The sequence below is a fragment of the Rhinatrema bivittatum genome, unplaced genomic scaffold (assembly GCF_901001135.1).
Source record: "Rhinatrema bivittatum unplaced genomic scaffold, aRhiBiv1.1, whole genome shotgun sequence".
In the NCBI taxonomy this organism is placed as follows: Eukaryota; Metazoa; Chordata; class Amphibia; order Gymnophiona; family Rhinatrematidae; genus Rhinatrema; species Rhinatrema bivittatum.
The window spans coordinates 59,808-84,741 of record NW_021821252.1 but is presented as its reverse complement, the minus strand read 5'-3'; the positions used below and the strand labels follow the sequence as shown (position 1 = coordinate 84,741).

At 45.8% G+C, this 24,934-nt stretch overlaps 1 protein-coding gene across 1 annotated transcript; it reads left to right on the top strand.

Moving 5' to 3' along the window:
* LOC115082552 (serine/threonine-protein kinase ULK1-like) lies at positions 1 to 24,934 on the top strand. The gene is made up of 10 exons (XM_029586768.1): positions 1 to 349; positions 782 to 975; positions 1,206 to 1,321; positions 2,171 to 2,314; positions 2,896 to 3,083; positions 4,449 to 4,627; positions 5,334 to 5,452; positions 5,681 to 5,838; positions 6,110 to 6,244; positions 24,731 to 24,934. The coding sequence occupies exons 1-10, from the start codon at positions 194 to 196 to the stop codon at positions 24,932 to 24,934; spliced, it is 1,593 nt and encodes a 530-aa protein (XP_029442628.1). The 5' UTR covers positions 1 to 193.

The following is a 24,934-nucleotide window of genomic DNA, read 5'->3' as shown; positions in this document are numbered from 1 at the left end:
GATTAAAGAGCGGGGCAAAGCACAGGGATAAACAGCAGTAGTAGGATTTACTGCCCTGGTTTTGTGTTTGCATGAACTTGTGTATGTGTTGGGATCCCCAGGCACTTCCACACCAGAGCACTGTCTCCGAGGTCTGGGCTCCAGGCTCCACAGTGCCCCCAACCTGTCAGACGTGCAGTCCTGCAGGCAGAAGATGAAGAAGCTGCATTCAGAACCTGTGGTACCTAACAGTGGCCACTCGTTGGCCAGTCAGCCCCTGCAGCCCTACAGGCAGATGAGGTCTTCGCCCAAGCTGTCTGAATTCATGCAGAGAAGCCCCTTGCCAACCATACTAGGCTCCCCTACAAAGGTAACTTGACGTGGAATCCTTTCCTGGACCCAGCAAAGTTAAAAGCTTTGGGTGCATTCTGAATCGTTATATTGCAGGTATCTTGAAAGGGACCAAGGAAGCTTTGCCCATATAAATTTGAATTAAAGGAAGCACGGCTAGCTGGGGCGGGTGGTAGGGTTCAGACACGCAATAAGACTGGTGGTAACGACAGAATGAAGGGGGTTTTAAGTTGGTAGGCCTGGTTGCTCTTTACTTAAATGCCTTCTCCTAGTTGAGCAAGATGTGGAAATGTTGGGATTAGACTGGAGAAGATATCCATTCTTAATAAAGGGAGAATACATTGGAAAAAAGAATGCTGGCTTTCTAAGCATAATGGGCCACTGAATCGGATCAGACACAGTCTCTCCGATATCAGGTGCTAATCTGCCCTCTGTTTGTCTTTCCTGTAAGACCATATCACCGTTCGAGTTCCAAAAGGCACCGACTTCCCAGAACTTGATCACGCTGCTGGCGCACCAGGGAATGGTGATGACCCCAACCCGTAACAAGACCCTTCCAGACCTCAAGGAGATGGGGCGCTACCACTGCCAGCAGGCAGGCCTGGGGCTGCGGCACCTGGAGGATACCAAAGGGCCTTTTGGCAGGTAAGAAGGCCGATAAGGAGTTAGTTCCCCAGGGCTTATCATTTACCTTGTGGGTTGGTGAGCAAGTTTATGGCTTGCTTAACTCTTAAGGGGTTAACTAGAAACCATCCATGTGATTTCAAGGGTGAATAATACCATCCTCTAACCTGAGTTGGCAAGCACAAAAGCAGAACAGCAGCTTTGAAAGTGTCTTAACAGAAAACCCCACATCTTTCTCTTCTGATTGTCAGATCCTTTAGCACTGGCAGGCTGACGGACCTGCTGCTGAAAGCTGCATTTGGAAGTCAAGTCCCAGACACTGGCAGTAACGACAGCCTTAATGCCGAGAAACCGATGGAGATAACAGGTAACATGGCCCTGGCTTCACCTTTTGGGCTCCTTAGCCTGTGGTTTCAGTCACCCGTGGCTTTCATCAGCTCCAAGTAAACCTCTGGCTTATGGATGTTGGCAGGCCCTGCAGTGTAAAGTCATAGACTCTGTTTTCCTGTTATTTCTCCTATTCCCATCCCCAGCTGGAACCCTTGAAATGATAACACTGAGAAAATGCCGCTCTTTCAGAGCACACGCTTGCTGCTGCAGTTTGTGGCATGTAGACAACGGTCCAGCAATGGGTACAGTTAGTGACCTGGGGATCCAGTGATGGATGCTGCTTGGCTTCCTGTGGGGATGGACGTGGATGGCGGAGTGAAAAGCTGGCTGGGGGAGGGGGAGCGGTGTCCCTCACCTGTTCTCCCTGTCCTTCTCTTCCTTCCAACCGATTCGAAAAAGTTCAGAACATAACATTTTCTTACCTGTGTGTTGTGTTTGTACTTCAGCTGTCATTGTAACCCCCTTCCAGGTCTTAGCTACACAGCATCCATTCCTGGGTTTGAAATGTGAAACACTGTAGGGTGCTCTGAATTCAAGGCTCTCCTTTTATGAATGATTAAAGTGCAAAACAGTGGCAGAACCAACTTGCCCATTGGAGGAGGAGGAAGCAGCAAGCATGTGGTATATGCTGCCGTGACATAAATAAGGTTTTTGTGTGGCCTGCCTTTTCTGAGTCAGCATCCCTGGAACTAGGTTGGGGCCATGCCAGGTCTGGACAGGAAGGTGTAGTTAATTACTTTTGCAGGCATCTTTCTTGAAGTTTGTGGCATACAGAGGTGACAGGTATATCAATAAGACATTGTGTTTCTTTCTCTCCCTCATTCAGCTCCCTTTCCGGGTTACAGCGGAAACCTGCAGACCGCTGCACAGGCAGGAAGCTCGCTCAGCCCCACGCCAGTCCTCTTCACTGTGGGATCCCCACCTGGTGGTACCACACCGCCCCAAACTACCAGGACCCGGCTGTTCTCAGGTGAAGATCTGCCTCCTAGTATTGCAGCCATCCCATCCCCGAAAGACCTCTGTGCGCTTCCTCTCTTTGCTCACCTCACCACAGTGCTCTAAATCAAGGAGCAACGAGTTTTCCTTAACATTATTATTATTATTATTATAATAATAATAAAATTGTAAATCCAATTCACAGTTGATAGCAGAATTAGGGAATTTGGTGTGTATAACGCAGAACAACAGGCAGCCAATTGACAGCGGTGATAGATTTTTTTTTTTTTAAACTAAATAGGTCAGCCTAAAAACCGGGCAGTGTTTCTTACCGTACAGGACAACTTAAATGGCAGCTGAATGTGATGACTTTCGAGAATGTGAGACGGAGGGTGGGGTGGGAGGAGAGGCAGGAGGGTCCTGCAGGATTGTTTTCACTCTTGAATAGATCCCAAGCAATTCGGTTGCACCAGCGGAGCATCAGCAGTGTCTGAGATCCAGTAAGAGCAGTGAGCACTCTGAGGTTTCCAGGCTTTTCATTTGCATAGTGCCGGCTGCTTTTCCTCCTCTGGTATTAATGCCCGGGGTGATCAGAGCCTTCTTTTCTCTCTGCAGTGGGGTCTTCCAGCTCCCAGAGCTCTGGGGGGTCCCTCAGTGGCAGACATTTTCTCCTAGGAGCTGGCGTTGACGTGCTGGAAGGACCCTCAAGCCTCCGCTACCCTTTTGCTGACTCTTTAGCGGCCAATCTGGAGGGTGCAGTGATGTTCGAGGTGCCCGAGCTGCCCGAAGAAACGCTCATGGAGGTGAGTATATACCATCGTGGCCCGGGATAGGCTGAGCACAAAGGAGTACTCTCACCACCGAGTGAGAGAGCAAGAGTGTGCTAGGACAGAGAAAAGAGGGTTTCACAGAATACATGGAATTATTTCTGTTCCCCCTCCTCCCAGCGACAGAGTCTTCTCTGTATGTCAGAAGGGAAAATATTTTACTTCCAGAATGTCAGTATGGCCTATGCAGAACTACAAACTTTGAGAGATATGGCCATCTCCTACCCTCAATCCCCTGCCCAGAAAAACCAAAAAAAGTCCACATCAAGCAACTATTAAGCGTTTTGGTAACTAAAAAATTATACATCTGTCAGGATTGTATCGGAGGTTCAGAAGTGTCTACATTCCAGATAGTTAAGTGTGGGAGTCCACACGGCAGCCAGGGGGTTCTACATAAAATGGGAAAGCGGCCACCCCCTTACCACGGGAAATATGGGAACTTGATCCCCCATAATCCATACAAAGTGTGAGTGACTGACCTTAAGAAAGCCGTTGAGCTTTCTGTGCTTACAAACTCATGAAGAACAGAGCCCACCCGTACAGACGTACAATTTAGCTAACCTTTTCTCACCTGGGACTGTTTGCAGTTGTGGTGAGTTTGTACGTTGACTTGATGGCACCAAGACTGTTTTACGCCTGCCTCTGGGCTGCATTGGAGTCTTCAGTGTGTTCCACTTGCATCATCCCCGCAGCAGGCACGGCTCTTCAGAGCTGGCAGAATACATGCAACTCTTCTTTCCCAGTTTGCAAAAGTCTCCCTTAAAGCAGTAAACTAGAAACCTGAAGTATTTCTCTCTCACACAAGAATATGATTTTGTCAGTTTAATAGCAGAGCTAAAATTTATGACTGAGGTGAGCTGGCAGGGCTGTGTGGGGAGCAGCAACAGCGGGGAACGTTAAGTGACATTCACCAAGACTGCCTGCCTACGTAGGAGAGCAGAAGATTGCTTCTTGGTGTGAGAGAGAAATACTTCAGATTTCTAGTTTACTGCTTTAAGGGGGGCTTTTGCAAACTGGGAAAGAAGAGTCGCATGTATTCTGCCAGCTCTGAAGAGCTGTGCCTGCAGACTGCCTGCATGAGTAGGAGAGCAGGAGATTGCTTCCTGTCTATTTCTGAAACCCCCTGCCCAAGGTTCACATTTCCTGGCTGCCTCCCGCTGCTTGCTCCCACTGATGCTGGGAATAAGGCGGAGCTTGGCTTGCTGCAGGTCATGTTCAGGTTCAGCAGCTTTATGGGATGCAGCCTGTGATTGCACCCGGTTCTTCAACTGCTGATCACGTTAGCGGTGACTCTGGCCCGATGACCACCACTGACCTCCGTATCGCCGGTCTCCTTAACAGCAGGAGCACACGGAGATCTTGCACAGCCTGCGCTTCACTCTGGCCTTTGTACACTCTGTGATGGAGATCGCTGCAGTGAAGGGCAGCACCAGCGAGGTCGGCTGCTCAGTGACATCCGAGTACCAGCTCCAGGAGAGTGTCGTAGCGGATCAGATAAGCCTGCTTAGCAGAGAGTGGAGGTAAGAACGCACAGCAGCCCAGCCCCTCCCCTAGGCCTTTGCATTTCAATGACCTCGCCTTCCTAAATTTAATCCAGCATAAACTACTGGGAACCGCAGAATTCAGAAGTGAGCCATCATTTAGTCAGATGCTCCGTTTGCTCAGCATGTGAGCTTTAACACAAGCATAAGAAGCCTTTGTGTGCAAAACCAGCTGTACTGGTGGAAAGAGGGAGTAAACTGGTCACACTTTTCTGTCTTTCTACCACTTAAGTCCCTTTCTGCTTTCCTTGTCCCAGTGATGCAGGGATTAAGACAGAAAGGGAATTTGTGACAGCTTCACCCATGCCTCGGGATCTCATTTCCCCTCCCTGTCTGCATTGATTTTATGCCAAAGTCCTGTCCCCTTCATCGTTACAATGTCCTCATCTTTGCTGCTCAGTCCTGCAGACCCCTCGCTCAGTGCTACACTCTGTAGGAAGGAGGAGCTTTTCTCTCCACTCAGAACCCCCCTCCCTCACTGAAGCCTGTCTGTCCTTTCAGCATCCCTGGTTTCCTCATTTAAAAGCAGACACGTTGTTCCCTTTCTGTGTGAAACACCATTTTTTTAAATCTGTCTATCCCGGGTTGCTGTCTTTCTTGCTAAGAATCGTTTGTCTCTACAAACATTTGGGTAGAGGACACGCTATAGCGGAGTTCACTGAGTGATTTGAATTTTCCTTCCCAGTTACGCAGAGCAGCTGGTGCTGTACCTGAAGGCAGCAGAGCTTCTCTCTGTGGGCCTGCAAACAGCCATGGAGCAAATCAAAGCCGGCAAGCTGTGCCTCTCCTCGACTGTCAAACATGGTAAGGACCCCACTAGCCGGCATCGGAGAGCCTGTGGTTCTGTGCCGATTTAACGGTTTTAAATTTCTGTTTATGTCCATTTAACAATGTAAATGAAATTAAATATTAAGCTTTGCTAACCAGTTAATGGCATACAGGCAGGCAGCACATGAGAGAGAAGATGTAGTGTGGTAAGAAGGCAGAAAGCAGAGGATGAAAGGCATCTTCTCCTCTCTCTCTCTCTTGCAGTGGTAAAGAAGCTCAATGAGCTGTATAAATCCAGCGTCTCGTCCTGCCACTGCCTGAATCTGCGTCTGCAGCGCTTCTTCGCTGACAAACAGAAGCTGATGGATCGGATCAACAGCATTACTGCGGAGAAACTGATCTTCAGCTATGCCGTGCAGATGGTAAGGGAGGCAGGAAGTGGCACTGCTGCTGCTACTTGTATATCCTTTCCCTTCGGGACCCTGAGGGAAAACGCCCATTTTCTTTTCTGCCCTGGTATGGGTGAGAGCATCTTACTTGCATATGAATGAATGATCTGGAACCCGTCAAGTCATGTGAATGTTGACACCCAATGGCTGCAGCATGAAAGGGCAGCTGGATCGCTTAGTGATAACAGCCCTGTGTCCAGTCTGTTGGGTGATATAAACGGCGACGGTTGTGCTCCTGCTACAGGTGCAGTCTGCCGCACTAGACGAGATGTTCCATCACCGGGAGGACTGTGTGCAGCGGTACCACAAGGCGCTGCTGCTGATGGACGGGATCCTGAACTTCATGACTGAGCAGGGGGACATAGAGACATCACCAAGTGTAAGTGCTTTACAGGACAAAGAACCAGGCAAGCTGGTATTTGGAGGAGTGTAGCTCGTACTGCTGAGGGTGACACCAGTGATACATAGAGCTTTTGTGCAATGGAGACAAGGAAGAGGGAGTGGGGTAATATGTGCTTTCCTAGCGTGTAGCCAGATGGACTCAGGACCAGTGGGTTATGTGTTCCTCTGCTAGCAGATGGGAGATGGAGTCAGATTTCAAAGCTGACGTCCCCCTAGATAACCCCTGCAGTGACCTCAGCTCTTCAATATCTCTCATTCTCCTAGCAGATGCGGATGATATCCTCACACTAGCACGGTTTAGCAGGATTGCAGCACTAACATAAAGAAAGAAATTTTTACCTTTACCCGCCTCCTGCGGCGATATCTAAGAGTCTCCCCCAGTTGAGAATTCCTGAGGTGATTTCTAAGATCCCTCAGAGGTGTGCCTTGGTCCGGTAGCCGCTTCCCGGTGTGGACTTAGCTGCTGAAGCAGCTGAAAGGCAGCGGGTGCAGAAGCCGAGCGTGGTGATGAAGGCCAAAGCCCTCCCCCCCCGCAGCCGGAGATCATCTCTGTAAGCCGGTGAGTGCTGAGACCAGGTTTGTAGAGACGATCTCCTCCGATCCAGAGACGTGGAAGGGCTTCGATAAGTCTTTCCTCTGGTCTCTTTGCTCGGCACGCTGTACAGATTTCGTTCACGATCTCCGTTCGGGCAAGGGAAGGGGGTTCCGAGGAGGTTGAGCGGCCTGCTCGATGGGCTAGGCCCCGTTTTTGGCTCGGTCGACTCTCCCCATGGCGATCTGTGTCGGTGCCACCTTGCACGCGGTTTAGTAAGGTGACATTTTCCCCCTTCGGCTGTCTATGAGCGGTGTGGGCTGGCCTGTGCGCTTAATGTGCACGTAAATACGCACATAGCTGCGCGCATAACCGCGCGCACAACCACACTTAGACATATGGCGCCAAGGCGAGTCAGTGCGTGCACGATAGGTAATAACCGGCTGAACGCACAAGCCACACAGGCTATGGCTCCAGCAGCAAAGAAGCTCAGGCGACACTCTCTCTGTGCGGCCTGCCATTTTAGAGCCACACAGTCTGACCTGGAATCCTGCCTGTTTCAGCACTGTGAAGCGGCCCAGGGAGGGCTGGATTCTCAAAAATTTTCCAAACTCAGCCCATCCCAGTTGGAGGATGAGTCATCCCGACCTTATCCGATAGCTCCCCGGACCTGAGCAATTGTGGGAAGGCGGCCTCTCCGGGAAAGGGCAGTTCAGTGGCCCCCACCCTGATTCCCCTGGAACAAATATGAATCCAGCGGCCTTCTCTTGGTTGGAATTTTTTCAGGGCCTCCAAGCCTTTGTTCAGGCGCAGTCAGCTCTGGTCCCTCTCCGAGTTGAACCCCAACTGGGAGGGGCCTCGCTCTCCTGGCCCTGCCTGCGGGCCACGAGACATGCCATGCTTCACCAAGAGTATCCCTGACAGGGATCCAGATACCACGGATGCTGATGGGGATCCACTGGAGGACGGGGAAATCTCTCCAGGCCTGGAACCATACCGGACTATGCTTCGTTTCTTCCACAGAGATGAATTACCGGCACTAGTCTCCCAGACCCTGAAGACTGGGAGTTTCAGGCACGGACCCTATGGCGGAGTCAAAGAAGAACCCCATCCCGGTGTCTCTTCGTAAAGCTTCTTGCTATTTCCCAGTGCTGGAAGCCATCCAGGAATTGATTGACCTGGAATGGGAAGCCCCGGAGGCAAGCTTTAAAGGAGGTCAGGCCTTGGAGGCCTTGTATTCTCTGGACCCAGCGGTCAAGGAATGCCTGCTTTTTCCCAAAGTGGATGCCATGGTCTGCACCGTCTCAAAGCAAACAACCATCCCTGTTGAGGGAAGGGCAGCTTTGAAGGATGCTCACGTTAGGCGGTTAGAATCCATCCTGAAGCAAGCCTTTGACGCGATGGCAATGAAACTACAGATCGCTTCCTGCTGTGCCCTGGTGGCTCGCTCCTGCTTGCTCTTCTCAAGAGAGGCAGATAGCTCTGGGCTACATGCCGGAGAGGTGATTGAACCCGCTGCAGCCTTCCTAACCAATGCAAGCTCAGACCTAGTGCGTACCTCGGCCAGTGTAGTAGCCTCAGTGGTGGCGGCCAGAAGACGGCTATGGTTGCGGAACTGGTCATCGGACGCAACCTCTAAGGTGAACCTCACAAAGATGCCCTTTAAGGGATCCCTCCTATTCGAAAGTGAGTTGGAGAAGCTAGCCAGTAGATGGGGCGAATCTCCAGTGCCTCGGACTACTGGAAGACAGGAAAAAGAGGTCTCAGCGCCCCTTTCCCATGAGGGGTCGGTCCAGGGGTTTCCAGCACCTCCAGCCCTACAGCAACCCATCGTTCCAGTCACCTCCTCCCTCGGGGAGGTCTCAGTCCTTTCAGAACCGGCAACCCAAAAGAGGGACAGGTTCGGACTCAGGCTCGATCCGAGCTTCCCAATGAAGTTGGGCACACCCATCTACGGGAAGAGGAGATAGGGGTCGACTACCTCTTCTACCAGCAGTGGGTCAAGATTACGTCCGACAAATGGGTACTGGACATCATACGAAAGGCTACGCTCTGGAATTTCGCAGCATCCCTCGGAATAGGTTCATGATTTCACCTTGCCACTTCCAGCTCAAGAAACTGGCAGTGGAATCCACACTGAAGGCTCATCAGTCTGAGGGCTATAACTCCGGTACCCACACCCCAAGTAAATATGTGGTGTTATTCCATCTATTTTATCTTGCCCAAGAAGGAAGGCACATTCAGGCCCATCCTGGACCTCAAGAGCGTCAACCGTCATCTGCGGATATTGCACTCCCACATGGAAACTCTCCGCTCCATCATAATGGCAGTGCAGCCGGGATAGTTCTTAATCTTCCTGGACCTCTCTGAAGCCTACCTTCATATTCCAGTCCATCAAGACCACCAGCATTTTCTACGCTTTGCATGCCTGGGCCGCCATTACCAGTTTGGGCGTTACCCTTTGGTCTGGCAACAGTCCCTAGATTGTGGCGGCAGCGCTGAAGAAAGAAGGGATCCTGTTGCACCCCTACTTGATTGACTGGCTGATCAGGATGAAGTCATTGGAAGAGAGCCTTCAGGTGACCAGCAGGGTCAGGTCCCTCCTACAGGAACTCGGTTGGGTCGTGAACATGGACAAGAGCAGCCTCAAGCTCTCCCAGTCCTTAGAGTACCTGGGGGCCTGATTCGATACCAAGCAGAACAGGTCTTCCTCCCTCCCCCAAGGAGGAGGAAACTGATGGGCATGATAAAAAGTACGCCGGTTGACAACCACAATGCACCCCAAGGTGTGGGACTATCTTCAGGTCCTCGGCCTCAAGGCATCAACACTGGAAGTAGTACCGTGAGTGAGGGCTCACATGCGACCTCACCAAAGCTCCTTACAGTCACAGTGGAACCCACTGTCCCAAGACTACTCGATTTGCCTCCACCTACCAATGGAGGGTATGCTCTCTGCTCCAGTGGTGGCTACAGGAAATCCTCCTAAGCAAGGGCGTAAACCTATCCCCAGCAAACTGGATCGTCCTCATGACAGACGCGAGCCTCCAAGGGTGGGGAGCTCACTGTCAGGAACTGACAGCCCAGGGACAATGGACCAAAGAAGAGGCAAGCTGGAACATAAACCGCTTGGAAGCTCTAGCAGTCAGACTAGCATGCCTGCAGTTCAGCCACAGGCTCCAGGGGCAAGCGATCCAGGTGATGTCGGACAACATAACAACGGTTGCCTACATCAACCGCCAGGGCGGAACCAAGAGCCATCAGGTGTCTTTTAAAATTGATCCCATTATGGAATGTGCAGAGTTAAACCTACAAGGGATCTCGATCTCTCACATCGCAGGAAAAGACACCGTAACAGCGGATGTCCTCAGCAGGGAAAGCCTGGAACCGGGGGAATGGACGCTGTCAACCAAAGGCTACCAGCTTCTTGTGAATCGCTGGGGCCTCCCGGCCATGGCCTACTGGCCACAACTCATAATGCGAAAGTCTCCCAGGTCTTCAGTCGCAGATGAGATCAGTACTCCCAAGGGATCAACGCCCTCATCCAGACCAGGCCAGAGGAGGACTTACTGTATGTCTTCCCCCCATGGCCTCTACTGGGCAAGATCATCCGCAAAATAGAACACCACAGAGGTTTAGTCCTCCTAGTGGCCCCAGATTGGCCCAGATGCCCGTGGTATGCAAACATGCGAAGGCTCCTCGTGGGGTCCTCTGTGCCTCCCCCACACAGGGACCTTTTCCAGCAGGGCCTGATTCTTCACAAAGATCTGTCTCAATTCTCTCTTATGGTCTGGCCATTGAGAGGGCTCGCCTGAAGAAGTGCGGTTACTCGGCGGCCGTGATTGCCATCTTGCTTCGCGCGTGGAAGTTCTCAACGTCCCTGGCATACATACGGATCTGGAGAATATTTGAGGTCTGGTGCGAGGGCCGTGGGGTACCCCTGTGAATGGCCAAGATCCCCATGATTCTGGAATTTTTACAGGACGGCCTGAAGAAAGGGTTGTCTCTCAACTCCCTCAAGGTCCAAGTAGCAGCCCTCCCCTGCTTCAGGGCTGAGGTGAACGGAAACCATCTGTTGGCACATCCGGACTTGGCCTGTTTCCTAAAAGGGGTTAAACAACTCCGACCTCCCTTAAAGTGGCTGGTCCCTCTATGGAACCTCAATCTAATATTGGACTTCCTAGCAGGACCGTCCTTCAGACCGATGCGCAGTCTGTCGCTACGCCTATTAACACTAAAGACGGTACTCTGTCGCATCTCGGAACTACAGGCACTATCCTGTCGGAAACCATTCCTTCGATTTACTCCAGGAACAGTACAGCTTCGCACTGTCCCCTCCTTCTTACAATTTCACTTGAATCAATCCATTTCCTTACCATCACTGGAGGGACACAGAAGACTCCCGCCTTCAAGCAAGGTCCCTTTTTCTATCCATTGGGTGAAGCTCTTAAAGAGAAAGCAGTTGGATATATAATTATAGGGGATTTTGTGTTACTTTAAACCCAGCCTTGGTTAATTCTTTTGGCTCCTCCCTGGACTCTTGGGCTAGTTGATGTAGCTTAAAATTACTCCTCTCCCGAGAGAACATTATAGATGTCTGGTGATCTTGATTTCCAAGATCCAGGAATTATACCTATTTTTCTTGCCCACATAAATTTTATTTACACATTGATTTATTACTTGTGGATAAAGGTATAGTTAATAGGATGACAGCATTTGATATTGAACCCATAACATGGTCAGACCATGCCCCAATTGGCTGCTTTTGCATTTTCATAACTATGATAAAGGCCAACTATATTGGAGGTTGCATGATAGATTGCTGGAAGATGGGGATTGTCGACTGCAATTAATGGAAACTATTCAGAACTATTTAAAAAACAATGAATCTCAGGACATGTCTCCGGTAGTAGTCTGGGACTGTCTAAAGGTGGTACTTCGAGGGCATTTGATCGCAAGAGCCACTTATGTGAAAAACCTGGTGGAAAAGGAGAGAAAAATGTTAATAGACCATCTATCTTCCATTGAAAAATCTCATAAGAGGACACTTTCTAATCAGGATTTGCAACATTTGGCTCCTTGTAGAACAAAATTGGCTGAGATGGATTCTGCGATGATTGCTCATCGTCTGGAATTAGCACTTCAAAAATACTTCGAGGGTGGTAATAAGGTGGGCAAATTGTTAGCCAATAGATTGAAAGGGAAAATTACACAAAATAATGTAGTCAAAATTAAGGACAAGTGGGGCAATCTATTAACTGCCAATAAGGATATTAGGCAGCGATGCCTTCGTTTTTATTCAGAGCTCTACAGTGCAAATTCAACTATTGAGCTGGGGATGATAGATGATTTCCTAGCTGATGTCTCTTTACCTACAATGACAGAGATGCAACGCCATGGTCTTGATAGGGAAATGACACATATTGAAGTAATGCATGCCATTAAGAAGCTTAAACCTGGTAAATCTCCAGTCCTGGACAGCTTTAAGGCCAGATTCTACCAGAAATTTTCAGACTCTCTCATCCCTCCCCTAACTAGGATGCTCAGTTCTCTCAGAGGTGATTATACACTCCTACAAAATTCTAATTTGGCCGGTATCACCATACTAGCAAAGCCGGGTTGAGATCCCATGGTTTGTGGGTCGTACTGCCCTATATCTCTCATAAACATTGACTTAAAATCTTGGCTAAGATTCTAGCTGATAGGCTTAATGTTTTTATGTCCTCCAGTATACATTCAGACCAGGCAGGCTTTATCCCAGGCCGGATGGCCTCTGATAACGATTTCCTCTTCACAAGTAAGGGAGCAATTTTAGATCTAATTCTCAGTGGAGCACAGGACTTGGTGAGAGAGGTAACGGTGGTGGGGCTGCTTGGCAATATTGATCATAATATGATCAAATTTGATTTAATGACTGGAAAAGGAACAGTGTGCAAATCCAAGGCTCTCGTGCTAAACTTTCAAAAGGGAAACTTTGATAAAATGAGAAAAATTGTTAGAAAAAAACGGAAAGGAGCAGCTACAAAAGTAAAAAGTGTGCAAGAGGCATGGTCATTGTTAAAAAAAATACGATCCTAGAAGCACAGTCCAGATGTATTCCACACATTAAGAAAGGTGGAAAGAAGGCAAAACGATTACCGGCATGGTTAAAAGGGGAGGTGAAAGAAGCTATTTTAGCCAAAAGATCTTCATTCAAAAATTGGAAGAAGGATCCAACAGAAGAAAATAGGATAAAGCATAAACATTGGCAAGTTAAATGTAAGACATTGATAAGACAGGCTAAGAGAGAATTTGAAAAGAAGTTGGCTGTAGAGGCAAAAACTCACAGTAAAAACTTTTTTAAATATATCCGAAGCAGAAAGCCTGTGAGGGAGTCAGTTGGACCGTTAGATGATCGAGGGTTAAAGGGGCACTTAGAGAAGATAAGGCCATCGCGGAAAGATTAAATGATTTCTTTGCTTCGGTGTTTACTGAAGAGGATGTTGGGGAGGTACCCGTAATGGAGAAGGTTTTCATGGGTAATGATTCAGATGGACTGAATCAAATCACGGTGAACCTAGAAGATGTGGTAGGCCTGATTGACAAACTGAAGAGTAGTAAATCACCTGGACCGGATGGTATACACCCCAGAGTTCTGAAGGAACTAAAAAATGAAATTTCAGACCTATTAGTAAAAATTTGTAACTTATCATTAAAATCATCCATTGTACCTGAAGACTGGAGGATAGCAAATGTAACCCCAATATTTAAAAAGGCTCCAGGGGCGATCCGGGAAACTACAGACCGGTTAGCCTGACTTCAGTGCCAGGAAAAATAGTGGAAAGTGTTCTAAACATCAAAATCACAGAACATAGAAAGACATGGTTTAATGGAACAAAGTCAGCATGGCTTTACCCAGGGCAAGTCTTGCCTCACAAATCTGCTTCACTTTTTTGAAGGAGTTAATAAACATGTGGATAAAGGTGAACCGGTAGATATAGTATACTTGGATTTTCAGAAGGCGTTTGACAAAGTTCCTCATGAGAGGCTTCTAGGAAAGTAAAAAGTCATGGGATAGGTGGCGATGTCCTTTCGTGGATTGCAAACTGGCTAAAAGACAGGAAACAGAGAGTAGGATTAAATGGGCAATTTTCTCAGTGGAAGGGAGTGGATAGTGGAGTGCCTCAGGGATCTGTATTGGGACCCTTACTGTTCAATATATTTATAAATGATCTGGAAAGAAATACGACGAGTGAGATAATCAAATTTGCAGATGACACAAAATTGTTCAGAGTAGTTAAATCACAAGCAGATTGTGATAAATTGCAGGAAGACCTTGTGAGACTGGAAAATTGGGCATCCAAATGGCAGATGAAATTTAATGTGGATAAGTGCAAGGTGATGCATATAGGGAAAAATAACCCATGCTATAATTACACGATGTTGGGTTCCATATTAGGTGCTACAACCCAAGAAAGAGATCTAGGTGTCATAGTGGATAACACATTGAAATCGTCGGTTCAGTGTGCTGCGGCAGTCAAAAAAGCAAACAGAATGTTGGGAATTATAAGAAAAGGAATGATGAATAAAACGGAAAATGTCATAATGCCTCTGTATCGCTCCATGGTGAGACCGCACCTTGAATAGTGTGTACAATTCTGGTCGCTGCATCTCAAAAAAGATATAATTGCGATGGAGAAGGTACAGAGAAGGGCTACCAAAATGATAAGGGGAATGGAACAACTCCCCTATGAGGAAAGACTAAAGAGGTTAGGACTTTCAGCTTGGAGAAGAGACGACTGAGGGGGGATATGATAGAGGTGTTTAAAATCATGAGAGGTCTAGAACGGGTAAATGTGAATCGGTTATTTACTCTTTCGGATAGTAGAAAGACTAGGGGACACTCCATGAAGTTAGCATGGGGCACATTTAAAACTAATCGGAGAAAGTTCTTTTTTACTCAACGCACAATTAAACTCTGGAATTTGTTGCCAGAGAATGTGGTTCGTGCAGTTAGTATAGCTGTGTTTAAAAAAGGATTGGATAAGTTCTTGGAGGAGAAGTCCATTACCTGCTATTAAGTTCACTTAGAGAATAGCCACTGCCATTAGCAATGGTTACATAGAATAGACTTAGTTTTTGGGTACTTGCCAGGTTTCTTATGGCCTGGATTGGCCACTGTTGGAAACAGGATGCTGGGCTTGATGGACCCTTGGTCTGACCCAGTATGGCATTTTCTTATGTTCTTATGTTCTTAAGGTTACTTCAGGCACATTTTCCTTGTAAATGGTCTTCTCACAAAATAAAATATTTAGGGGTCTATATTGATATCAGCCAGGATTTATTTCAGCTGAACTATCCTCCATGCTAGCATGAATCTACAAAGGTTTGGAAGAATGGGATAGATATCATATCTCATGGTTGGGCAGAACAGCAACAATAAAGATGAATGTTTTGCCCAAAATAAGCTACTTGTTCCAAACACTCCCCATAGAAGTTCCTGTTGCCGTATTGAAACACTGGCAGAGGAGAGTCATGCAGTTTATATGGAACCCAGAGTTGCAAAACTGTCCTTCTTCAATCTAAAAGTCAAGGAGGTTTGGGTGTTCCTAATCTCATATGTTATCATGCGGCCTCTCACCTCAGGGCTATTATAAAGTGGCATAAGGTTAGTGCTCAGAAACCTTGGGTAGTCTTGAACAGGCAGTAATAGGGTCAATGCCTTTAACTGCTATGGTGTGGCAACCTAAAAAGACTTGGAGGAGCTTAGATGCGGTTCCCCTTTTGGTGCATCACACACTTCATGTGTGGAAGATCTGGAAAATACACTTGACTGGCCATAGGGACTATTATCATAGCACATCTTTATACATAATACTACCTTTCTTCCTGGACTTGTGTCTCCATCCTATAAATTATGGAAGCAGAGGGGAATCCTTTGTTGGGAGCATGAATGGGGCGTCCATGCCTTCTAGAATTTCCAGATTACAACGTTCATATGAACTACCGGATAGTGAAGTGTTTGCTTACTTACAATTAAGACTCTATACTCAGTTCTCAAATGATGAATAATTCATGTAAAGGGGTCTCTATGTTTGAATCAATGTGTAGAAATGCAGATAAGATGGTAAAAGTTTTGTCCACGTTGTATCTTCTTTTAAATCGAGAAGTTCAGTTCAAACCAATGTACATAAGAGCCTGGGCACAAGATATTTGACATAAACTACCAGAGGAATAATGGAGAGCTATATTTCTGGCTACTGGTAAAGGTCTTATTTTGGCTAATCTTATAGAAAATGGATATAAGGTCTTGCTACGCTGGTATTATACTCCTGAAAGGGTACATAAGTTCCTCCCATAATTTCAGATAGGTGTTGGAAGGGCTGTCTCAGTTTAGGCTCCTTTTTTCACCCTTGGTGGGATTACCCTCTTATCCAGCAATTTTGGCAGGAGGAGTCTTAGTAGCTGCAATAGATTTTACATTTATTATTTGATTTGCTTCCTTTACATACCCTGTTAAATGCCCCAATACCGATTGGAGACAAACCGCAACAAAAGCTAGTATAACATGGTATGGTTACTGCCGCAGCAAAATTGCAAGGTTATGGCAATCCCATCAAGTTCCTAAACTTATAGATATAAGACCGCGGCTGGATCTAATGTATGTATCGCTTGGGCAAAATCACGGCATTCAAAAACAATTATATTGCTAAATTCAATGAGATTTGGGCTCCTTATGTACGCTGGAAGGAGGCTAAAACTAAAAATGTAGATTCTTTTACTCTGATATTTTGTACACCTGTGATATAAAATCTGGTATTATGTGCTCCCTTTTCCATGTTTCTTGCCCCACTTTGTATAATTATTTTGATCTAGTTGTCTCTCTAAATATGGGACCTCTAAGATGTAAAGTGTAAAATGATGGGCGGGCGGGAGGGAGGGTAGGGGTTTAAAAAAACCTAACAACCAAGACACACTTCTGAGGCATTGCTAATTTTATTGATTTGTATTAATTTGCTTACATAATATTATGTATTTGGATCTTACATTTTATCTGATAGAAGTATATCTTTGTTTATTTATTTATCATTTGTCTTTGTCCTCACGGAATTGAGTGATATTTCAGTTTATTGCACACTTTGTATATGCATCTGAATTTATTTGCCAAGCAATGTTATCTATACATGTTTGTTTCTTACCATTGTCTTTAATAAAAATATTAATTATAAAAAGAAGATGGGAGGAGCCTAGCAGGAGTTCAGGAAAACTTCCCAAGGTGCTTGTATTCCTGCTTGCCTGTCCACACCTGAGGGGAGTTATTGGATTGAATTACTTTCTCCTTCTTCATTGTATACATCCTGTACTGTTTCTCCTGTATTTTATTTTATGTTTTTTGGTTTTTATTTTGAATGTTATCTCGAGGACAAGTAGGATGGTAGTCCTCACACATGGGTGAAATCATCAGATGGAGCTCGATGCGGAAAACTTATGTCAATTTTCTAGAAACTTTGACTAGGCACATTGAGCATGCCCAGTATGCCCTATATCACGGTCCACACTGGGTCCCTCTTCAGTTCAAGATAGTTTCCCTGGGCATCCTGTTCCCCCTTTTGCAAAAAGGGGACTGGCTATGCTTCCTCGACCTAAAGGACGCATACACTCATATCGAGATCTTCCCTGGTCTCAGAAAGTATCTACGATTCATGGTGGGAAGACAGCACTTCCAGTACCAGGTGTTGCTGTTCGGGCTCGCATCTGCCTCACGGGTCTCCATAAAATGCCTGGCCGTGGTGGTGGCACACCTCCGCAGACTGGGAGTGCATGTTTTCCTGTATCTGAACAATTGGCTGGTCAATTGGCTCAGGCAGGGGCCACCAGGTCCTTGCGCTTGACCATTAGGGTGTTGGAGTCACTAAAGTTCATTCTCAATTACCCACAGTCCCAACTCAGGCTGTCACCTCAATTGGACTTCATTGGAGCCCTGATAGACACGGCTCAAGCCAGGGCCTTTCTGTCTCACTAGAGGGCTGTTACTATGGTGACCATTGCGACAGAGGTGAAACTGAGCCAGCAGATTTCAGCTTGGCACAGGTTGAGACTGTTGGGTCACATGGCTGCGACCATCTATGTCACTCCCTTGGCACGCTTACACATGTGCAGAGCCCAATGGACCTTGAGGCTGCAATGGTGCCAGGCCACTCAGAGCCTCCAGGATTGCATCCGAGTCACGCTGTGTCTCCAGGACTCTATGTCCTGGTGGCAGGTACTCTCCAATCTGGAACAGGGGATTTCTTTTCGGAGTCTCTGTACTCAAATTGTGCTAACCACAGATGCAGCTATCCTGGGGTAGGGTCTCGTAGATGGTCTCGGCTCCCAGAGCTATAGTCCGCGCAGGAACTTTCTTGTCACATCAACTTCCTGGAGCTTTGGGTGATCAGGTACACGCTATGGGCTTTTGAGATCAGCTGTCCAAGAAAGTTGTCCTGATCCAGACCAACAACCAAGTAGCAATCTGGTATGTCAACAAGCAGTTAAGCATGGGATCGTACCTCCTTTGTTAGGAAACGGTCCAGATCTGGTCCTGGGCCCTAGCCCAGAGGATGGTGCTGTAGGCCATGTACTTGGCTGGAATGAAGAACAAATAGCGGACAGGCTGAGTCGAGCTTTCAGATCCATCCCATGAGTGGTCCCTAGACCAGCAGGTAGCGAATCGGGTTTTCTGCCTCTGGGGGACCCAAAAATAAGATCTGTTCACGTCCCCCTGCAACCGGAAGGTACCTCGGTTCTGCTCCCTGTCCAGGTCAGATGACAAACCAGCCTTGGACGCCCTTGCCCGTCATCGAGGCAGGGATTTTCTTTATGTGTATCCTCCAATTCCCTAAGCAGTGAAGACTCTTGAAGCTTTGCAAGGACAAAGGACTATGATCCTCATAGTCTCTCATTGGTCGAGACAGGTCTGGTTTCCACTCCTGTGGGAGCTATCCATCCGGAAACCGATCAGACTGGTGATTTCCCCAGATCTCATCATACAAGATCAGGGCAGGTTGCGGCATCCCAACCTCCAGACCCTGTCGCTCACAGCCTGGATCTTGAGAGGTTAATCCTGCAGCTACTTGATCTTTCTGAGGATGTATCTTGGGGTCCTGGTAGCTTCCAGAAAGCCTTCCACTAGAAAGTCCTAGGGACTGAAGGAAGTTTTCCATGTGATGTGAACAGAAGCCCCTAAATCCGTTCTCCTGTTCCACACAAAAACTGCTTGACTACATTCTACACCTATCGGAGGCTGGCTTAAAAAACAACTCCGTCAGAGTTCATCTTAGTGCGATTGGCACATACCACCATGGGTGTAGATGGTACGCTCATCTCTGTACAGCTTATAGTTGTACATTTCATGCGGAGCCTGCTTCAATTGAAGCCTCCTCTCAGGCCTCCCGCTATGTCTTGGGACCTCAACGTGGTGTTGCCTCAGCTGATGAAAGGTCCTTTTGAGCTGCTGTGCACCTGGAAGGTCATATTTTTGGTGCTGGTCACTTCAGCGCACAGGGTCAGCGAGCTTTAGGCCTTAGTGACTTATCCATCTTATACTAACTTCTAACATGACAGAGTGGTCTTGCATATGCCCCCTAAGTTCCTGCCTAAGGTGGTGATGGATTTCCATCTTATCCAGTCAATCGTCCTGCTAATTTTCTTTCCCAGGCCCCATTTGCACCAAGGCGAAAGACTACTGCACAGTTTGGACTGCAAGCAAGCTTTAGCCTTCTACCTGGAGTGGACAGAAGCTCAAACAGTCCACCCAGCTTTTTTTTTAAGAACGTGAGAACATGCCATACTGGGTCAGACCAAGGGTCCATCAAGCCCAGCATCTGTTTCCAACAGTGGCCAATCCAGGCCATAAGAACCTGGCAAGTACCTAAAAACTAAGTCTATCCCTGCTACTGTTGCCAGTAATAGCAGTGGCTATTTTCTAAGTCAACTCAATTAATAGCAGGTAATGGACTTCTCCTCCAAGAACTTATCCAATCCTTTTTTAAACACAGCTATACTAACTGCACTAACCACATCCTCTGGCAACAAATTCCAGAGTTTAATTGTGCGTTGAGTGAAAAAGAACTTTCTCCGATTAGTTTTAAATGTGCCACACACTAACTTCATAGAGTGCCCCCTAGTCTTTCTATCCGAAAGAGTAAATAACCAATTCACATTTACCCGTTCTAGACCTCACATGTTTATGCCCCCTCAGCCGTCTCATCTCCAAGCTGTAAAGTCCTAACCTCTTTAGTCTTTCCTCATAGGGGAGCTGTTCCATTCCCCTTATCATTTTGGTAGCCCTTCTCTGTACCTTCTCCATCGCAGTTATATCTTTTTTGAGATTCGGCGACCAGAATTGTACACAGTATTCAAGGTGCGGTCTCACCATGGAGCGATACAGAGGCATTATGACATTTTCCGTTTTATTCACCATTCCCTTCCTAATAATTCCCAACATTCTGTTTGCTTTTTTGACTGCCGCAGTACACTGAACCGACGATTTCAATGTGTTATCCACTATGATGCCTAGATCTCTTTTTTGGGTTGTAGCACCTAATATGGAACCTAACATTGTGTAACTATAGCATGAGTTATTTTTCCTTATATGCATCACCTTGCACTTATCCACATTAAATTTCATCTGCCATTTTGATGCCCAATTTTCCAGTCTCACAAGGTCTTCCTGCAATTTATCACAATCTGCTTGTGATTTGACTACTCTGAACAATTTTGTATCATCTGCAAATTTGATTATCTCACTCGTCGTATTTCTTTCCAGATCATTTATAAATTTATTGAAAAGTAAGGGTCCCAATACAGATCCCTGAGGCACTCCACTGCCCACTCCCTTCCACTGAGAAAATTGTCCATTTCATCCTACTCTCTGTTTCCTGTCTTTTAGCCAGTTTGTAATCCACGAAAGGACATCGCCACCTATCCCATGACTTTTTAGTTTTCCTAGAAGCCTCTCATGAGGAACTTTGTCAAACGCCTTCTGAAAATCCAAGTACACTACATCTACCCGGTTCACCTTTATCCACATGTTTATTAACTCCTTCAAAAAGTGAAGCAGATTTGTGAGGCAAGACTTGCCTTGGGTAAAGTCATGCTGACTTTGTTCCATTAAACCATGTCTTTCTATATGTTCTGTGATTTTGATGTTTAGAACACTTTCCACTATTTCTCCTGGCACTGAAGTCAGGGTAACCGGTCTGTAGTTTCCAGGATTGCCTCTGGAGCCCTTTTTAAATATTGGGGTTACATTAGCTATCCTCCAGTCTTCAGGTACAATGGATGATTTTAATGATAGGTTACAAATTTTTACTAATAGGTCTGAAATTTCATTTTTTAGTTCCTTCAGAACTCTGGGGTGTATACCCCGGTCCAGGTTATTTATTTATTTATTTTTTTATTTAAAAAGTATTTATATACCGTTTTTTAAAAAAGAAATTTTATCAAAAAACGGTTCACAGATTTAAAACCAAAATAAAATAATCAAAATAAAATGGAATTTTTAAACTTTACATAAAAATTGGTAATAACTAGACAGAATGCTAGTATATAAGGTTATTAAAAATATAAAAAGTTTGGAACCATGGGCTTATTGTTTTGGGGGAAAAGGGGAAAAAGGGGGGAAGGGAACGGGAGGAAAGGGGAAGTGGGAGAAATAGAGCGTAAAATTATATGAGATAAAGGGAAGAAGGGAGAAGGGTATGATAGTTGGAAACGTGTGAATGAGCAGGTATGTTGTAGTTATGTGTAGTATAAATGGGATTGTAATGGGTGTAACTATGTTTAAGAGGTAATTTCGGTATTGATGATTAAGTTTAATTAGAAGACGTGTTGAATGCAAGTTGAAAAAGATATGTTTTGAGAGATTTTTTGAAATGTGCAGGGTTGGATATCGAGCGAAGATGGTTTGGTAAAGTGTTCCAAAGTGTTGGACCGGCTATTGAAAAGGCTCTTTTTCTAGTGAGGTCTAATCTGGCTTGTTTAGGAGAAGGGATATCTAGTAAATTTTGGTTAAGTGATCTTAAGTGTCGCGTCGGTTTGTATATGCGCAGTATTGAACAAAGCCAGGTAGAAGTATGATTATGGTTATGAATTAAACTATGGATAATAGAGAGAATTTTGTATTTTATTCTGAACTTTATGGGTAACCAGTGTAATGATTGTAGAATAGGGGTGATATGATGACGTAAAGATGTTCTGGTTAGTATCCGGGCTGCAGAGTTTTGGATCAGTTGAAGAGTCTGACAATCCTAGGAAGAGAGCATTACAATAGTCTAAGCCAGAGAAGATTAAGGATTGAAGAATGGTTCTGTAATCTCGGTAAAATAGTAGAGGACGAAGATGTTTTAACAGACGTAGTTTGAAAAACGATTTTTTTGTAAGTGAGGATATGTGTTGTTTTAGAGAAAGATCTGAATTAATGTTTACACCTAGGCTTATAGCAGAGCGTGTTATGGGGATAGTAACATTATTAATTGTAAGATGTGATGGTGGACCTAATGAAGAATCAGAGATGGAAGTTAAGTATACGAGCTCAGTTTTTGCTGGATTCAGTTTTAATCGATTGTGGGAGAGCCAAGAGTTGATTGTAGATAAGTATAGAGAAACTAAAGATAGAGTGTCTGACCAGGATGATTTATATGGGACAAAAAATTGGATGTCGTCTGCATAAATTTTGAACTGAAGATTAAGAGAGGATAGAATGTAGCATAAAGGAAGTAGGTATATGTTGAACAGAATAGGAGAAAGAGATGAGCCCTGAGGAACGCCGGAATTAATGATATATGGGGAAGAGCAGTGCTGACTATAATTGACTTGTTGAGGTCGGTTGGAGAGGAAGGATGTAAACCAGTTCAAAACTGTACTGTGATGCCTATGTTTTGAAGACCTGAAATGAGTATCTGATGATTAATGGTATCGAATGCTGCTGATATATCTAAGAAAACTATAATGTAGTCTGTATATGAGTCGAATGCACGGAAAAAAGTATCAAAAGAGGATAGAAGAAGTGTTTCTGTGGAATGACCTTTTCTAAATCCATGTTGATTAATATGAAGAATATTGTGCTCTGTAAGAAATCGGTTAACTGATGAGTACTACAGATTCTATTAGTTTGGCCAGGGAAGTAAGAGATGCTATAGGTCTGTAATTGTTGAGATCAGATGTATCTTTTGCTTTAGCTTTTAAGATTGGTAGTATAGAGGTCTTTTTTAAAGTGTGGGGGAATTCACCTGATTCTAGAGATTGATTAACTAGAAGAGTAAGAAAGAGCAGGCTTCAAGTTTGAGAGCTTTGAAAAAGGCTCCAGAGCATGGATTATAAGGGGTTGGAGGGTTTTTGTTTGTTTATAATGGCTAGAATAGAAGTGTCTGAGGTAGGGGTGAATTCTGACCATGATTGACTGGGTACTTCATTTTTTGAGTGGGATAAGGAAGGTTTGAGAATTCAGCAGAAATGTTAAGTACTTTAGTTTCAAAATGTTTAGCGATTTTATTACAGAAGTTGGTATCGACATTTACTACTCTTCAGTTTGTCAATCAAGTCTACCACATCTTCTAGGTTCACTGTGATTTGGTTCAGTCCATCTGAATCATTACCCATGAAAACCTTCTCCAGTTCGGGTACCTCCCCAACATCCTTGTCAGTAAACACCGAAGCAAAGAAATCATTTAATCTTTCCGCGATGACCTTATCTTCTCTAAGTGCCCCTTTAACTCCTTGATCATCTCACGGTCCAACTGACTCCCTCACAGGCTTTCTGCTTCGGATATATTTAAAAAAGCTTTTACTGTGAGTTTTTGCCTCTACGGCCAACTTCTTTTCAAATGCTCTCTTAGCCTGTCTTATCAATGTCTTACATTTAACTTGCCAACGTTTATGCATTATCCTATTTTCTTCAGTTGGATCCTTCTTCCAATTTTTGAATGAAGATCTTTTGGCTAAAATAGCTTCTTTCACCTCCCCTTTTAACCATGCCAGTAATTGTTTTGCCTTCCTTCCGCCTTTCTTAATGTGTGGAATACATCTGGACTGTGCTTCTAGGATGGTATTTTTTAACAATGACCACGCCTCTTGCACACTTTCTACTTTTGTAGCTGCTCCTTTCAGTTTTTTTCTAAGAATTTTTCTCATTTTCAAAGTTTCCCTTTTGAAAGTTTAGCCATGGCAGCATCTTCTGTTGTGCCCAGGTGGGACTACATCTTGGGGTTCGTGTCAAGACTCATTCTGTCAGAGCCATGGCAGCATCAGTGGCCCACTTGTGAGCAGTTCCCATGGAGGAGATCTGCAAGGCTGCAATGTGGAGTTCTCTCCACACATTCAGTTTGTCCTTCGGAACCTATTTGAGATGGAGAACCCAACTCCCCCAACCTAGAGCCCTTTGTTTGGGTTCAGACTGTTTCCCTCTCTGTTACCAACAGCACCGGTGTTGGGCCTATTGGCACCTGGTTAGGTATCCGTTCGTCCCCTTTTGTGTTGGGGAACAGCCTGTAGCTAGGGATTCAGCCAGGTGTGAGGACTACCATCCTGCTTGTCCTCTGAGAAAGCGGAGTTGCTTACCAGTATCAGGTATTCTTCGAGGACAGCAGGATGTTAATCCTCACAAAACCCACCTGCCACCCCGCGAAGTAGGGTTTCTCCTATGTTTCTATTTTTTATTTTAACTGTAATTCTGTTACGAGACTGAAGAGGGACCCCGTGTGGGCGCGTGGTGTAGGGCATGCTGGGTATGGGCTGCATCTGCTGATGTCTCCCATGTGTCAGGACTAACATCCTGTTGTCCTTGAAGAACACCTGTTACAGATAAGCAACTCTGCTTTATCTGTACTCTGCTTAAGGCCTATAACAAATGTTAACTAAATTATCGTGTCATGTGGATGGGGACAGAATGCTCATTGTCTGCCTCTTCTTCTGCAGGTAAAATGTGCATTGAAAGAAGACTTTCAGCTTTGGAGTCAGGGGCTTGTGCATGATTCCCACACCTTCCTTCCACACGGCCGGCCATTTGCTGAACATAATTTATTGCATCCTTTGCTGAAGGGCCGCATCGCTGTATTGGGGATAGCCCAGCCCAAGACCTGCAACTCGTGTTCGGTCAAATCCATGGCTCGTGAGCTCTGA